At 40.5% G+C, this 16656-nt stretch overlaps 1 protein-coding gene across 1 annotated transcript in view; it reads left to right on the top strand.

Annotated features, from left to right (window-relative positions):
- Positions 1–16656, top strand: part of BRF1 (BRF1 general transcription factor IIIB subunit) — a 174075-nt gene that overhangs the window by 53776 nt on the left and 103643 nt on the right. The window contains exon 4 of the mRNA XM_054634806.2: positions 15496–15527. Coding sequence (XP_054490781.2) covers positions 15496–15527 — 32 coding nt within the window. The remainder of the gene's footprint in view (positions 1–15495; positions 15528–16656) is intronic.

The raw sequence follows: 16656 nt of genomic DNA, 5'->3' as shown, positions 1-16656 counted from the left end.
AGATTTAATCCCTTAAACATTTGACAATAAAACATAAATTGCAGAGCTCTCATCTTTAGATCAGCTGTAAGTGAATCATTTAAGTTTTCAACATCCTTCCAGTTTGGGAGAAACACAGTAGTCTCAGTGATGTTTTGGCTGATGTGTTAGTAAAGTGCTATAAGATTTGCTAATCAGTATTTTTTAAATGGAGATATATTGCTGTTTCTTCAATGAAGGAGCAGCTTGGCTCCCAAAAATAAAGTCTTAGCTTATGCCTAGGCAGGGAGTAGAAATCTGAGTGCTCTTCAGATTCCTTTTGTGTTGATATGCAAGGAGGAACGGTGGACAATGTATTTTATGTTGTTATATATCATAATGGAAAGCAAATTTTGAAAAAGGGGAGATAGACAGACTGATAAAAAGAAGGCTTTTAGTGTAGACAAAAAATAGCATGTAACTTCTACTGGGCTATAATATTTTTAATACGGAGAGAAGAGTGTGCAGTGTAAATGCATATTCAGCAACATGACATGTACTAACTGAAATGGGAAAATCCTTATTACATAAAAACCACAACTCCAAACATTGCCTCTGTCTTATTGTCAGGAGAAATTCTCACTTTATCTGTTTTACAGTATTTTGCCTTCTGCAATTGGTCTTTTCAACTTTTTATTGTGCCTGTAGTTGCCTTGCAGCTTCCAAGGGAAAACAAAGTTGGTTTTGTCATTTCAGGGGCTGTAATGTGTGGCACAACTCTAGGGCAAACAAGGAGCTGGTGTTTTAAATTAGACTGCAGAAAATTTGAGAGGTTACCTGAACCTGCTTGTTTCTGAGAAGGCACCACTGTGCCCTTGCTTTGCAAGGTTTTTCCTCATTTTAGTTCACTTGCATTAAAAATACTTTTTTTCTTTCCTTAATGAATCCATGGCTTCAGAGTAATGCAGTTTTGCCTATCCACCTCTGAAGGCTGTGAGATTATAGATGCTTTTCTTGCTTTTGGACAAAAGAGCTGGGCTGTCTAAATTGAGACTATTTCTTTTGAAATTTGCCATTGAAATCACCAGTGGACCATCCTTGATCTCCAGGGAAATGAGGAAAGAAATGCAAAATAATTTTTAGTCATTACTGAGGAAGTCTTCTTTTAAAGAGACATTGGGAGGTTGCAGCTGCTGCCTCTCACTTGGTACCTGAGATCAGAGAACATTCAATTTGTATTTATCTGGAGTTCAAAGTTTGGTTTTCCCACGTGAGTGCTTTTAACTTCTTCACAATCTAAGATGAATTTTCCTTTCCATTTGAAAACTTCTGGTCCTTAAAGGATCAGTCTTCTAGAGGATGCACCAGCTGGACTGCATCTGTGCTGCTGTCTCTGAGGGACTCCCAGATCACTGCATTCTTGTCACATCTGGAGGACCCAGTTCATTGCCAATAATTATTTCCAGTGCATATTCAGATTAGAGTTTTTCAGTGGAAAAATATTTTTTGTCAATGTCCAGTTTAATATTTATTATCATTCACCTTGACTCCAGACTCTCCCTGTGGCAGAGGAAAGCAACTCAAGTGTTGAGTTCTGCTGCTGTTCTCATTCCTCAGGCTTTGAATGGGTGGCTTCAGTGTCTCAGCTGTTTCTCACAGTCATTCAATGGTGAAACAAGAGAATGCTCCAGTCCTTGATTTCTGCTGATAATGTTGGCAGCCCTCCCAGCAGAGCTGTGAATTGGTCACTTTTCCTCCTGTTTCAGCTGGAGAATTTGGGAGCACCATCAGGAGCAGAGAACATTGCCTGAGAGGTACTATCCACAACATGAGGGCGCATCAAAAAAAGAAGCTTCAAAATGTAGCTTGACAAAAGTGTTTTATTACAACAGTCCTGCCTACTGACAGGCTCTAGGGCAGGATGAAAGACAATACAGTGTATTTTCCACTCCAGCAGTCAGAGATGTGATACAAGGAAATGTTTGTATAGGTAATGTATCTGAAGGTGATGAAATATGTAGAAAAGCCTGTGCCCTATGCAGGATTGTAGAATAATTTAGATTAGAAGGGGCCTATGGAAGTAATTTCTCCATTCCTTGCTTACATCCTCAGTAGATTCCTGAAGCCCTGCTCTGGATGAATGTTGATTGTCTTTAGCAATGGACATGTCATGTTCTCTCTGGGCTTTACTACCATCATGCCAAAGGGGTTTTTTTTCCAAAGATGTGAATAGATTTTTTTCTTGCTACAGTTTGCTTCTGAGAAGAATTTGGCTCCTCTGTACCCTCTCATTAGACAGACAGTGTTAGGTGTCCCCTAAAGCCAGGCTGACAAGCCAGGCTCTCTCAGCTTTTCCTTGCAAATCACATGTTCCAGCCCCTCAACCATCACTCTAATGTTCTACTGGAGAACCCAGATCTGACCAAGGCTCTCCAGGTGCAGCCTCACTGGTAGTCAGTAGAGAGCAATATCCACTTCCCTGGACTGCTGGCTGCACTTTTGCTAACACAACTCAGTACCTGTTTGGCCTTTCTCAATGCAAGAGCCCAGTGCTGGCTGCTGCTCAGCTTTTCTGTGGGACATGCAGCTCCTTTGTGCCAGCTCTTCTTTCCCTGCTCAGCCCCCCCCAGTACTGTAGCAAAGGGTTACTCTGTCTTTGTGTGAAGCTTTTTAGGAAGTTGGAAGACAGATGCAGCTCCTGTCAGCCCAGTTCCTCAGCCTCTAAGGTCCCTTGTCAGGACCCAGGACATCCCTCTGGCTGTCCTGAGCAGCCCAGACCCCTGCCAGGGGGCTCAGAGACCCTGGCACAGAGCTCAAGATGCCCCTGTGGTTTTGATTATGACCCATGGAGCAAGTTACCAACCTTAGATGAAGATCTGCAAGCCACGAAAAATTAAGTAGAATGATAGTGAATTTATCACAAGGTAAAAAAAGTAGATTTGGGGGTTTTCTAGAATGGGGATTCAGAGGGCAAGATGGAGGGATCTGGGCATGTCCAGCCTTTCTTCCTTCTTCTTCTTGGCCTTCATCTTCTGCTGTGATGTTGGCACTTTTGGATTGGTTTAGAGTAGAAGCTCACTGTCTAACATAGGTGATAGGTATTGGAAAGTAATTGTAAACATTGTACATGTAGTTTTTGGTATAAAGACATAACACTGCCCTGGGGCAGGCAGAGTGCCTGGAACTGCCCTGCTGGATGGACCTCGGCAGGACAGGAGGAAGAATTTTATAGATAAGGAACAATAAACAACCTTGAGACTGAGAAATTGAGAGCCCTGACTCCTTCTTCAAGCGCTGGGCTGGGAAAAGAGACTTTCCAGCTTTTCTTGGGGTCACTCTGAGCAGTGAGAGACCCCACAGTCCCTCTGAGTGCAGCCCCACCCTGTGCTGCAGGACTCTCCCAGCTCTGTGCCATCTGCATTCCTGCCTGGGGTGCCTCTGCCTCCCTGTCTCACTGCTGGTGGAGACACCATTGTCCCCAGGGGCTGCCTGCAGCAGCTCTCTGCTAATTGCACTTTTATTTATTAACCACAGCCCTTCAAACCTGGCAGTGCAGCCAATTTAATGCTTGCCCAGGCCAGCAAGCCAGGCCATGATGTCTCAGCCCCTTGGCTTTAGGAGCACGGTGGCAGACCATGTGTTCAGCTTTGCTGAAGTCACAGTGAGCAGCTCCCATTGCAGTGCCAGTGTCCCTGAGCTGGTGTTGGCTGGGGCCATGTGGAACTCATGGGTAGGTGACACTTTGCACAGGGGTGCAGCTGAGCTGTGTCTCTGCACAGAGCAGGTTTTTTTGGTTGGTGCTCTGCATGGAGAATTTCCCTTTGCTCAGAGTCTGGAGCTGTCTGTCTTCTGATGGGCAACACAGCAGGTGCTCATTGATATGATTTCAGGTTTTTTTAAAGTACTTGTGACTAAAACCTGTTCCTGGCTTGCACTAACTCCAGATTCACATCTGTAAAGGGAGTTAAAAGCTGAGAGGGGAGTCAGGGCTGAACACTGCCCATTGTCCTTTTGAGGCTGTTGCTGCTGTGCAATCTGAAACATGGGAATTGTGAGGCCAGGAGAAAGTCAAACAAGTGGAATCTTTTGTAGGTGAATGGCCAAACTTAGAGAGGGGGTGGGTATACCTAGTTTAGCTTCTTTCTCTAAGGTTACTCCTGTGTGTTTCTTTTTTTACAAATGTATTAATTATATCTTATTCTCTTGACCTAATGCATAAACAGTTGTGGCAGTAGGACTGTAATTCCAGTTTGCCTCCTCCCAGCTGAGGGTCCTGTTGGTGAAGGTGTAGAATTTATATTGTTTTATGGAGAAGGTCAGTATTCTCATTTTCTGATTGGAGAAACTGAGGCATGGAAGGGAAGCAAAATGACTTGTTCATCAAGATGTAGATATTTTTGTGTCCTGTGTGCATCTATACCTCTTACTGCTGCCTCCCATAATGTAGGAGCCCTGTTGTACATACTGCTTTGTGTTTAATTTTTCTAAGATACTAGACTATACTTTTCCAAGTATATTGTCTAAATATGTTGGAATTTTTAGCTAAAATTTCCAAGAGGAGCAAATTCTGCACTGAGCTTGTTAGCTAAATTCTAGGCTGAATTTATAAATCTCACTGGTGAGAAAAAAGTTATCATTTTTTTTTCCGAAAGCTTTGCAAATATGACACAATCAGTGAGCAGCTGTAAACATGAGACTCACAATAGCATTCTCAGTTGTTCAGAGCAGAGCTGTATTTTAGGAGCTTGCCATCAGCCTGCTGGATAATGTTATTTGAAATCACACTGCTGGGTTACAATAAAACTGCTGCAAGACGCCCTGAAAGGCGTCTAAGGAGATCTTTCCCAGCATATCACTGGCAGTTTTTATTTTCCCAGAGGCAGATGATATGTACATCATTACTGACTTTTTTCTTTTTTTTTTTTTTTTTGCTTTCTCTCATGGAGAATTCCAGCCACTGAGATAAGTTTACAGCTTCTTAAAAACTGATAATGACAGAGCAGTCTCTGTGCTGTAAGAGAGACGTGAGATAAGTGCTTGCCATTGCTGCAGTGTTCAAAAGAAGATAATAAAAGGATAAAAGTTTAAAATGACACTTCAGGAAAACACCTTATTTTCCAGCTTGATTAAAGCTATTTAATGAAAGTTGTTAACTTTTAAGAATATGGGAAATACCATTTGCAAGTAAATTAACTTCAGTATGTTCACTAACTGATGCTGTGCAACAATGTCTTGAGATGCTTTGAGAGTTCCTACCTAAGTGAGGGAAGTATTGACAGTAATGCCAACAGAATTCCAATATCTTTGACAAGTGAATTGTACCAGATTGCTTAGTGAATACCCAAGTTTTCAGTAGGATGTGAGTGGCTGTATTCTGTCCCCTTCCTACCCTCCATTCTCCCCACACACCTTGCCCCAATGAAGAAGTTTATCCTTAATGATTCCTTCTTAAAGATGTGTAGCCAATAACAAAGGAGTTGACACTCGCTTAATCTTTTTTTTAAACACTGAAAATTGATATGTGTGCTCACAAAGTGATTTTAGAGCAAATTGATGGAAAATCGAATTAAATATTAAACTGAATAAAGGATTTTAAAGTTATTGTAGGAGGTGCTTAGCTATGTGTGTTGGATAATAGAAGCATGAAAATTAGGACTGTCATACTTGAAAGGAGTGACTGAATCTGTGATATCTCTTTATTGTAAGAAGTCCAGGATGTCTCTTAGCTGTTAAACCCTTTTGCATGTTTTGCACAGGGGGACAGATTTCTTTGTTGATTTGCATAGAAAGGCTGTAGCTTGGGTCTTTCAAAGGCAGAGAGCTGGTCTGAAAAAGAATTCTTGCCCATAAAGTTAGTCGCCTGCTGGGGTATTATAGCTGAAATACATTTGAAAGCTTGTTTCTGTGACCTTTTGGGGAGACTTGGGGACCCCAGAGTCAAAATAGTAGACTATTATAGTAGATAGATAATCAGGATATTTCAGAGCATTTTACCAAGGAAGGGGAAGCTGTTATCTTCATTACAAAAACATTATAAAGGATGGAATGTTTTTTGTCGGGCAGTGGCAAAAATGGAAACAGAAATCCAGAGTCCTGAGGCACAGCCAAGAGTCCCTCTGGGTTGTGCCTTTCAATTTCTTGGGAAAGATAGATTCCCAAAGGGAAGCATTTGTTTCCCATCCTTTTGTGTAGATAAAATACGAAGTGTATCAAATGCCTCTGACTGTATTTTCCCTGCTTAATAGATCACCTCAAAGATTTATTCTTGTAATTTAACTCTCTGAAAAGTTAGCTGCCTTTAAAATCTCAGATATGCAAACTCCTCCCTCCACCTGCTCTATTATGCTGGTTCAAGGACCAAATTTAATCTTGTTCTAGAGAGAAGCTTTTGAGACATAAATTTGTTTTAACTTTAAAATCCAGTATATTAGGTCCTTGAAGAGAATGTGTCATGTTGAGAATTGTATTCATTTCAAAGTATGATGCATCACTTTTCCCTAGCCCTGAAAGGTGTTTTAAATTGCTATTTGGTATTTTGAAAGTTAGAAAAGCTGTTGCAGTTATTTTTAGGTTTTTTATAGTTCTTACTGAGCTTTGAACAGAAAGTATCAGTGAAAGTATCTTCTTACCCTGGCAGTGACAGCTAAAGGCAGTGTCTCACTTGTGCATTGCTGGGAAGTAGAAGTGAGGACGTGTTTGTGTATTGCATCTTGTCCATAGGTTGGTAACTTCAGACTGAGTGCTAACTCAGTGCTTCTGTCTGTTATCATTTCCCAAGATATGCTGGAGGTAATTTGAGTTTTCTCCTCTCCTGTTGCCCAATAAACCTCCCCTGAACACTCCTCTAGTGGTACTCTAAAGGGCAAGATACATTATTATATAATTTGGGGAAAAGCTTTATTAGTAACTCATTTGGGATATGCTGCTATTTATGAACCATAAGGCAGCTCTGTAATACAAACCAAATTCAGCAAACCTCAGTGCTGCCATGACTTACGTGGTTTTCTGCTACAGTGAGCGTGCAGGAGTCTTTTTTTAGGTTTAGTGTAGGCATTTCTTAAGGTAAAAGCATGGGCTGAGGAATTTTCAACCCACCAATGCAGTGCATCAGTTCAGCCTCATGTATTTGTATTCATTTTATTGATAATAGCTAAACCAGGCTGCTTTGAGGAGTTCAGCCACTGTAGAGTGGGGTGTTGTCCTGACTTCCAAGCACTGCTGGTGAGCTTGTCCTGAGAGCTGTTTCCATTTCCATGCTGAGTTCAAGTTCTGTAAGAAACACAGATGATTGGGGAAGTTGCTGAGAGTTACTGTAATGCCTCTAATCAAACTTTGATTACTGCAAGAATAGTAATTAACAGTTTGGCAGCATCTGAGGAAGCATTGCTCCACCCATGCATGGAGCCATGGCACCTGACATTTCCCAGGGGAGTGCTCTGGGTGTGAGGGAGGGTGGGAAGGCAGAGAGTTCTTCCACCTGCCCAGGTGAGGTTTCCTGATCTGCAGGAATACACCATGGGAGGGAAAGGTATTCCTGTGGTGCCCACTTCAGAACACAAGGGCTCCCTTTGGTGCAGTTCAGGTAATGAAAGGTTTCTGCAGGTGTGTGCCTGTGGGCATCTGGTGGAGAAGGGTTTGTCATTGTGTTATGTGATATATGATGGTTCTCTAAAGGCCTTTGAGAGTGGGAAATTTAACACATCCCATTGTTGTACTTCCCACCAAGGGCCATTAAAGAGCCAGCAGCCTTGGAAGGGCAAGGATGCAATTAATTCCTTTTGAAGCTGTATTTTCTCTTAAAACAAAGGCTCTAGTGTCAGATTTTTTTTATATTTTTATTTCTTTTGCTAAATGAGTGGCAGTGTTTTATGTGTGTGATATTAGATCATGCCTATGCCTGGATAAATCAACTCCACTGATCCTGGCAGAAAAGCAGCATCTGAGTTTGTGTGTGTGTGTCCCAGTGCAGGGACAACAGCTGCCATGCTCCCATCCCAGCAAAGGTCTGCTGAGATAATTCACCCAGGAGCTCTTAATACCAGTGCATTTGCCTCAGTGTGGGTGTGAAAGCTAAGATGTGACACTTGGCTTCTGGCGTGGGAAATGTAAAACATTCTGTGTCCACAGAATTTGGTTTTACTCTGATTTAATTGAGCACTGTAATGCTGCTTTTTAAAGAGGTATAGGTGAGGGCTTACTGGGGTAAAACCAGAGGGGTACTGTGACAACTCTGACACAGGAACTGTGTTTGTACTTAAAACAAGGGAGGTTTTATCAGTTTGTAACATTTTGGGTTGCTATAAAGCAGTTACCCTGCAGTAACTGCTTACTTGTTTTTCCTCCTTACTTGTTTTAAGGCTTCTCTTTCAGATAAGGTAGGTCTTTGTGTTTTGGAGCAAGCTGGGAAAAACTGTGCAAACTTTAAAGAGAAATTTGAGAAGGCAGGATGGGTGACAGAGGGATTGTCTCAGGCTCCAGTTTTGGAGAATGTGTTAAGCCATTGTGAGCTGGCACAGCCTCAGAAAGAAGTTATCTTGCTTTGGCCTTGCTTTCTCAGTCCTCCCTTCTGTCCCCTGCCTTCTATCAGCCCAGGTGTTGATGCAGTTATGTGTGAGCTGGGGAGTTAATCCAGCTGAAAACAGGCAAAAAGACAAGACTCTTAATTTCAGACAGTTCCTTTGGCTGGTTTGCCAGGTTGCTGTACAAATTGCAGCCATGGGGAGGGGGTGGTAATGAGCTGCAATCAAGCTAGTTATGGCAGATTTTTTTTTTATTTTTTCATACTTTTACATCTTTCCAAACCCTTGCATTTGGAGTTTTCTGAAAGAGCAGAGTGTCAGGCTGATGACTTTGCTGGTTTTCCTCTGCCCCCTCTGAGCAGGCAGTGATTTTCCTCTGCTGCTTCTCTCGGCCAGTTGCTTCACGTTTCCAAATGTGTGCACTGCTGCTGTGCTGAATACTTGAGAGCCATCTCAGAATAGTTCTTCTAAGTCTGCACCTCTGACTTCTTTGGAGCTCTTCTTTCACTGTTGGTACAAGAGTCATAACCTTTATAGACTTTGTACACACAGAAAAGAGAGAGAACTGAACTCCTTTACATTTACTTAAATCTTTACTATCAATGTCCTCCTTCCCAGCTTCTTTGTAAAAGCCCACTTTATTATCAAATTGTCACTCTGTGCAGATTTTTGGACTGTGCACTTTCATACCTGTGTGTGTTTTCTGCAGTGATTTTACAATTTATTCTGGTTTATTCTTCCCCTTGCAGCTTGAGCTTTGCTCCTTTCCTGCTGCCTCTCTCCCATTCTCATCTGCCAACCCTGCTCTTTCAAGTTCTTCCTTAAGCCTTGCTTCTCCTAGCAACCTCTCTTGTTTTCCCTTGCCAGTGCTTGTTCAATTTACTGTTCAGGGGATGGGGTCTCTCTTTCTTGTTTGGAGACTTTTTGTTGTTTGAATATAGCCAACTGTTATTTATACATGGCCACATCATTCAAGTTGAAGATTAACCTCATGTCTCTCAGAACTTTTAAATTAATATTTACATTTTCATTCTATGCCTAAATTTTCTTTGCCCTAAGCAAATATACTAACTAGATTATCTTTCAGGGGCTTAGTATGGATATTCTTTGCATATTTTATCCCTTTGATACCCTGTATAATTGCAAGTGGACTGTACAAGCATTCTGAGACAAGAAATATAGTTTTTACTTTCTTTTTTTCCGTTGTGTTGCACTGTGCTGTAAGTGTATATGTGACTATTAAAAATATAGATGTGACTGTGTAAATACTTGGCACTACCCCACAAAGCAGGTTTTTTCACTTGAAGTCAGTAACACTGGGAGCACAGCTTAGCCCCTGTCCTTTGGAGACCACGTTCTCCAAGGGCAGCATTATCAGAAGTGCTGAATGCTCCCTGCATATATTCAGCCAGCCTGGGTGCTTTGGAAAATGTTCCTCTAAATGGCAATGACTCTGAAGACAATTATTGAGAAAGAAAAGCTGCAGCATTAATTTAGGAAAGAGTGAACTGTGCGTGTGTTGGAGTCTGAAGGCTGATGTAGCTCTCAGGCTTGGATCCCTCCTGTCTGCAGCTGCTGGAGAGGCAGGTGGGGAGACCTGGTGTCAAAGGCTCTTCAGGTCTTAGGTGAGCCAGAAAGGCCCCCTTGTAACCCTCCAGTCAATGCCACGGGGTCAGGCAGGCTGAATGCAGCCCCAGATGCCTTTGATGTGCCTGGTGCTGGCACGATGCTGAATTCCTGCTGCTGACTTTGCCTTGGCTGTGAAGGCAGTGAGGCTGCACGTGCTGGAAGAGAACTGCTGCAGAAACATCCTGGTAGACATGGGGAAGGAGTTTTTGTTTTCAAATTGGGGATTTTAGAGTGCAGAATTTGGAGCAATACACTTCTAGGAAGCACAGTCATACAGCTGTGTGCAAAGAAGAAAAAAAGCCCTCAGACCAAAAAGCAGTTCTTTTTTTATCGTGCATTAATCTACACATAAATAAAGATTGCTTTTTATAAAAACAGCATTCGTGCTTAGCAGTTTCATTTGTTAAGTGCTGTTTTTATTTGTGTACTCAAGTGCAGCCTGTGCTGTGTGGACTTCTTTGCACAGGCAAAATTGGAGACTGAAGAAATTTTGGAAGCTGGCTCTGTGGGAATTCAGCCTTGAGGCAAAACTTTCATTAGAGTTGTCAGAAATGAGTTTTCTACAAAAGAATTGAGTTTGGGTATTATTTTCTAATTGTTTTAGTTCGGTGTCATTGGAAAGAGAAATGTTTACTTTAAACAATTAGCATTGTCAGTCATTCTCAATTAATGGCTAATTAAAATGGTGAAAGTTTGTAAAGCAGCAGAGGTATAATCATGACAAGTCATAATCAGAAATCATATGGTGTATGAAATTATGGAAAGGGGAGGTTGTGAATTGGGTGTTGATCTGAAAGGTTGGAAACTGGGTTCTGGGCCAGACAAGTGCTGTCACTAGATTTTCACCCTGGTATCACCCCACTTTTGTGTTCAGACTCCCTTTTGTCTTTTCTCCGTGTGTTTGTTAAAGAAAGTGCTTCTGGGAAGTTCCCATTTGTTATGTAGTTTATCCAGAACCCTGACACTGAAATTGCAAATATTTCTTTTTGTTAAGAACTTGAGAAAATTTTGTTGTAATATTTAGATTTTTTTTTTATTTTACTTTTCAGACATGGTTCCTATTAGGCTTCACTTTTTTATTTGCAACCAGCTGAATTGCTGCTGTTGAGTACAGAAAGTGAGATTATGTTTAAATATTTTATATGTTTAATGGATCTAGTTTTAGTTTTTGTGAGAAACAGAAAGCATTTTAGTTTAAGTTGAATAAAGGTGACACTTTATTACAGTCAGCAGGACTTTTATGGATGTCAGATTTCTCCTGAGAGGCTTGCAGTCACAGTTCCTTGACACCAGTCCTCCTTCCATGGTATGGCTGCTTTTGTAGTAAGCTTGTAAAAATAAGTCAAAAATGGTCCAAGGGTAATTTACAAAAACTAACTAACTAACTAACTAACTAACTAACTAACTAAAATAAATGCTAGACCCTTTGTCTTCTCCCTGATTCTTAATACTGGCCTGTGTCTCCCAGATCAAACATGCTACTCAGTGGAGGAACTTTGGAACAGTAGCATGAAATAATCTGAAGATTTCCTGATTATTGTAGATTGTCAGACACTAAAGATTTAATTTTTTAAAGATTTCTTTAGGAGGGGTAACAACTGTATTGTAAATGATAGTTGTTATTTTAACAGCATCTTGCACAATTTATTCCTGCAAATGGCAGATTTGCCTCCTGCTAGATGTTATTATTGAAAATCAGGGGGATTTTGCTGCACAAATACTTTAGGATTGCTGGAATATGTAAAATGTAGGTCTCTCTGAAGTACAAATGCATGCTTGTTTTGGTATTTTGGGTTTTAGGTTTCCGGTACTATTCATTTCTTCATGAACTTTTGTTTCCTCTGGTGCTGAGAATGAGATCATTATTGCTGTGAATCATGGAGTTCTCATATTATCCACATTATAAAGGCAGAAAAGGAACATTTTGGCCACTCAGTCTGACCTTTTGCATCATGTTGGCCAAAGGATTCCCTTCAATTTAATTTTTTGAAATGATGTCTTTAGATTTATCTTGATTTAGACATCTCTAGTGAAGGACAGACAGTTGCATACCATGGTGAAACTTGCCTAAAGACTTAATAGCAAAGGAAAAGTAGTTTAAACTGTTAATGCTTTTTCTTTTCCATTTATTTGTTTTAACTTGGGCACATTTATAACCTAAGTCCCCTTGTGCCCTGTTTTTTGCATGGGTATATCCACAGTACCAGTAGCTTTCCATCCCTTCAGGAGCTTTTCCATGTGGGTAGCAGTCTCCATATGTAAAATGATCATTGTTTTCTTCCAGCCTCAAAGAAAACATTTGTATTACGATTGTATAATTTTTGAATACATATTAAGTATTATCTGCTGGTTTCAGCTGTTGTTGTATGTTCTCCTGGACTGTTCCAGCTCTGAAAAGGAGTTTGAAAACAACAGCCTGTTTTTACAACCACTTCCTGCTGATAATCGTGCCCACAATGTTCATAGTAAAGGCCAGCCCAGTGCTACTGCATGACTCAAGTTTCCCCTTTTGCTTTGCTGTAGTAGCTGCACATCTAATCAGGGAGAGAGAGTGCTGGGGGCTACCTTAAATGAAATCCAGAAGCACCACATTTTTATTGTGACCTTTGCTTACAATTTCGGTGGACATTTGAACTAACTTCTCTAAGTTGCAAGGGAACTGTATGTTAAAGCATCTATAGTGTAGCTCTAAATTGATTCAGAATTGCCTGAATCCTGTTTGTGAATTTCCCAATCCTTAGCTCTGATCTTGTGTCATTATAAATGCATAAAAAGGTGGGTTTGTTTTCGTTGCAGTAATAAAGCCTCAGCATTTGTAATGTGTTAGTAAGTTTAGATTTTCTACCAAAGTGTGTTCAACAGTTTGAGGAGGTTGAAGAATACTCTGGTATGCAGATTTCATGACTGTAAGTGAAATGCCTGGGTTAGAAAAGCACCTCACTGGCTCATGTAAAATCTGAATTAGCATTTGGCACTGATGCTCCTTCCAGCTCCTCTTCTGTTTCCAGTGACAGCAGCCAGGCTCTAGGACCACTCAGTTATTCACTTCAATAACCTATAAGCTGCCTCAATAACCTATGAGACGCATTTCTTTTGGTGTTTCAGGGTTTTCTTCCCTCCTAAAATGTGGTGAGATCTATCAGATATAGTCATAATTTTGCTTTGTCTCATTGGGGCCAGTATCTCAGGGTGGGCATAGAATAATCAGGCACTTTAAGTCAATAATGAGCTGGGAACATTTTCAGACTTAGAATATTTCTTGAGCATAAAATTGGCATAGTGATTTCTTCCTAGATCTGTTTGATGAGCTGACAATTATTATGGTTCCTTGGCAATTGCATTGCTAACGTCTTTCCATTTTCTCTTTTTTCACTTTTACAAAAAATTTGCACTGAATTCAGTATTGCTCTGTGTAGATTTCTAAGCTGTGTATTTTACAGATGGTTTTTGTTAGCAGTTTCCTTACTGTGTTAAAATTTCAGATTAATGTAATGTCTTGCATAATACTACCTATAATGGATTTCTGATTTTTTTTTTTCAGAGCCATAGTGAATTTTCAGCTAATTAACTACCCAGCATTTCTGTGGTTTTTAATGTGGAAATTAATTTCCACCAAATAATATTAACATAATGTATTAAATTTTGTAGCAAATTTGGAGTACATTCATACAATTTCAAATGCAAACTAAGGGTAGAAATGCTCAAGGATAAAAGTTCTTTGCAAGGAAAATGTTTATGTATAAACTGATTACGTTATCTGAATTACTCTCTTTACACAGCTGATAATGTTTAGGAGAAATGTATTACCCTGGATTACTTGAAGAACATTCACTAATACTTATATTACCACAACATGCACCAAACTACACTGGTGTCCCTGCATTTTATTTAATGCTGGATTTCTTAGCACATTGCTGCATGCAAAAACTCACACACAGCCCTGCATACATTTTTTCTTTGCGTGTCTCACTCTCTCCCCTTCTCTCACACTTTACCTTGACACTCCTTTGAATGATAAAACCCTTTTACAACATGTGAGCCACACCTGAGTAGCTGATAGGATATCCAGCATGTGCTCATTAACAGCAGCAAAAGGGCTACCTTTGCACCTTGGGCTTCATGGTGCTTTCTTTTATTTTTTCCTCCTCTGTTTTGGACAATGTTTAGACAATGCAGCCGTAAGTGTGCTTGCTTTCAGATAAATCTCATGGAAATTTGTAGTGGTTTGGCTTGTTTTTAACTATTATGTTTTCCAAGTGTGCCCATAATGAGTAGATGGTGGCCTAATATTTTGCAGCAGCACAGGATATCATGAAGGGATTGAAAACTGAAAGGTAACACTGGATTTGCTTGGGTGGAGAAGGGAGCAGCCAAAGCAGCTTTCTCTTCCCAGATCTTTGACCTCATAGAAACTTATATCAGTTTTCTTAGTTTGCTCTTCCATCTGTGTTTCTGGGCTCTTAAGCTGGCATAGGAGACTGATGATATGTTATATTCAGGTGTAATAAGGGTGTTCTATCTTGATGCTATTACTGGTTTTAGTTATCATAGAATAATAGAATGGCCTGAGTTGGAGTTAAAGGTCATCCAGTTCCACCCCCTGCCTTGTGCAGGGACACCTTCCACTAGTCCAGGTTGCTCCAAGCCCCATCCAGCCTGGCCTTGAACACATCTAGGGATGGAGCATCCACAGCTTCTCTGGGTAACCTGTGCCAGGGCCTCAGCACCCTCACTAACAAATTCATTCCCAATATCCAGCCTAACCCTACTCTCAGTTTGAAGCCACTCCCCCTTGTCCTGTCACTACAAGCTCTTCTCCATCTTTCTTGTAGGCTCCTTTCAGGTATCAGAAGGCAGCAATTCGGTCATCCCAAAGCCTTCTCATTTCCAAGTTGAATAATCCAAATTATCTCAGCCTTTCCTCATAGCAGAGCTGCTCCATCCCTCTGATCATCTTGGTGGCCTCCCCTGAACTCTGTCCAGCAGTTCAGTGTCCTTCCTGTGCTGGGATCCCAGGCTGGGGTGGGGTCTGAGCAGAGCAGAGGACTCCCTTACCCCTGGGTCTTTCTTGGGCTGCAGGATATGGTGAGTGTTGTAGGTCACACAGAGTGTTGGCTTGCTCTTTGAGACCATCTCACCACTGTGATCATTCTATTACTGTCAACTTGAGCAGTACATTCAGCAGGTGCTGGCAGGGTGTTGTAGGCAGCTGAACAATTAACTGGATGTTGGCTGTGAGCATAAGTGGTGAATTGACCTAACCCATATTTGGTTTCTTTAACAGTTAACCTGGGTTTATTTCTTCCTTTACTTTGGCTGGCTAATGAAATGAAATTATGAAATACTGTCACATTCAAGAAGCATGTATGTTCCTTGACTTCTTTCACAGACATGTTACTTGACCTCAGTGACCTTCTTCAGGTATTGTACCCTTTTTTATTTTGACTTTTTTTATTGATTGTTAAAGTTTAATTTTTTAAACTTTTAATTTGTTTTAATTTTCCTTTAAAATATCTGAGTGGAAAATCACTGGGTTTGGAAATCTGAGTAATTTTCCAGTAATATTAAATGTCAGAAAAATTTTTTGCTCTTAATGCTGCAAACAATGTAGAAGGAGTTGGTATGATCCTTTCATCAGGATTCAGAGTCACTGCAGTGGCACAGGGTCAGATGCTGCATATTTTTAAAACAACAGTTGTTGACGACAGAAATAACCTTTTTGGTAGGTAATGCTGCATAAATGTATTCATGCACTTCAGAACTGTGTTTTATAAAATGTATTTTGAGAGAAATACGAACTTGCTCTGTCTGTGGAAATAGAAATGGAAATAGAAATAGAGAGCTCTACTGACATATGTTGTCCTACCCTCATTCTCTCTGTTACAACTGTTTTACATACAATGAGAGTAGGTTACTTGCATCTATTTTTGTCCTCCCAGCTGTCTTGGTAAATGGCATCCTTCTGAAGACTATTTATTGCTTGAAGCAATCTGCTGGAATTGCAATAATCAAATGCATCTTTAATTCTGAAATTTAGTAACTTTCTTCTCTTTTCTAAACTCTGATTGAATTATTTTGATTGCTCACGACCAAACAGTGCATGTGTAGAATGAAGGTTTGTTTTCCTTCTAAACACAGGTAATTTTTCATGGTGATGGTTTTGAAATAGAATGATCACAGTAATATGAAGAACAGTCACAATGTGAACTAGAAGAAGAGATATTGTATCTGTAAGAAGAAAAAGAAAAATGTATTGTCAGCAGAAACAGACAAGAAAAATTGATTTGTCTTCTCCCCTCTGTGCATTCCAGCCAGAAAAGATTCTGAGATGGGACTTATGGGGGACCAAAAGGTTAAAGAGAGGTAACTGAGGAGATGGGAGAGACAGAAATATATGAGTAGTAGGGAAATAATCAACCCCTGAAAGAGAAAAATCCAAGATTTCAGTGTCTTGATTTGCATTTAACTGTCTTCTGTGTCTTCTGATGAGCTCTACTTTATGGCTTCTTTAAGGTGAATCTGAGCAAACAGGAATGTTGAATGTTATTGT

Source organism: Agelaius phoeniceus, chromosome 6, assembly GCF_051311805.1.
Source record: "Agelaius phoeniceus isolate bAgePho1 chromosome 6, bAgePho1.hap1, whole genome shotgun sequence".
NCBI lineage: Eukaryota > Metazoa > Chordata > Aves > Passeriformes > Icteridae > Agelaius > Agelaius phoeniceus.
The sequence above is the reverse complement of the archived record's forward strand: the minus strand, read 5'-3'. Positions and strand labels throughout refer to the sequence as shown.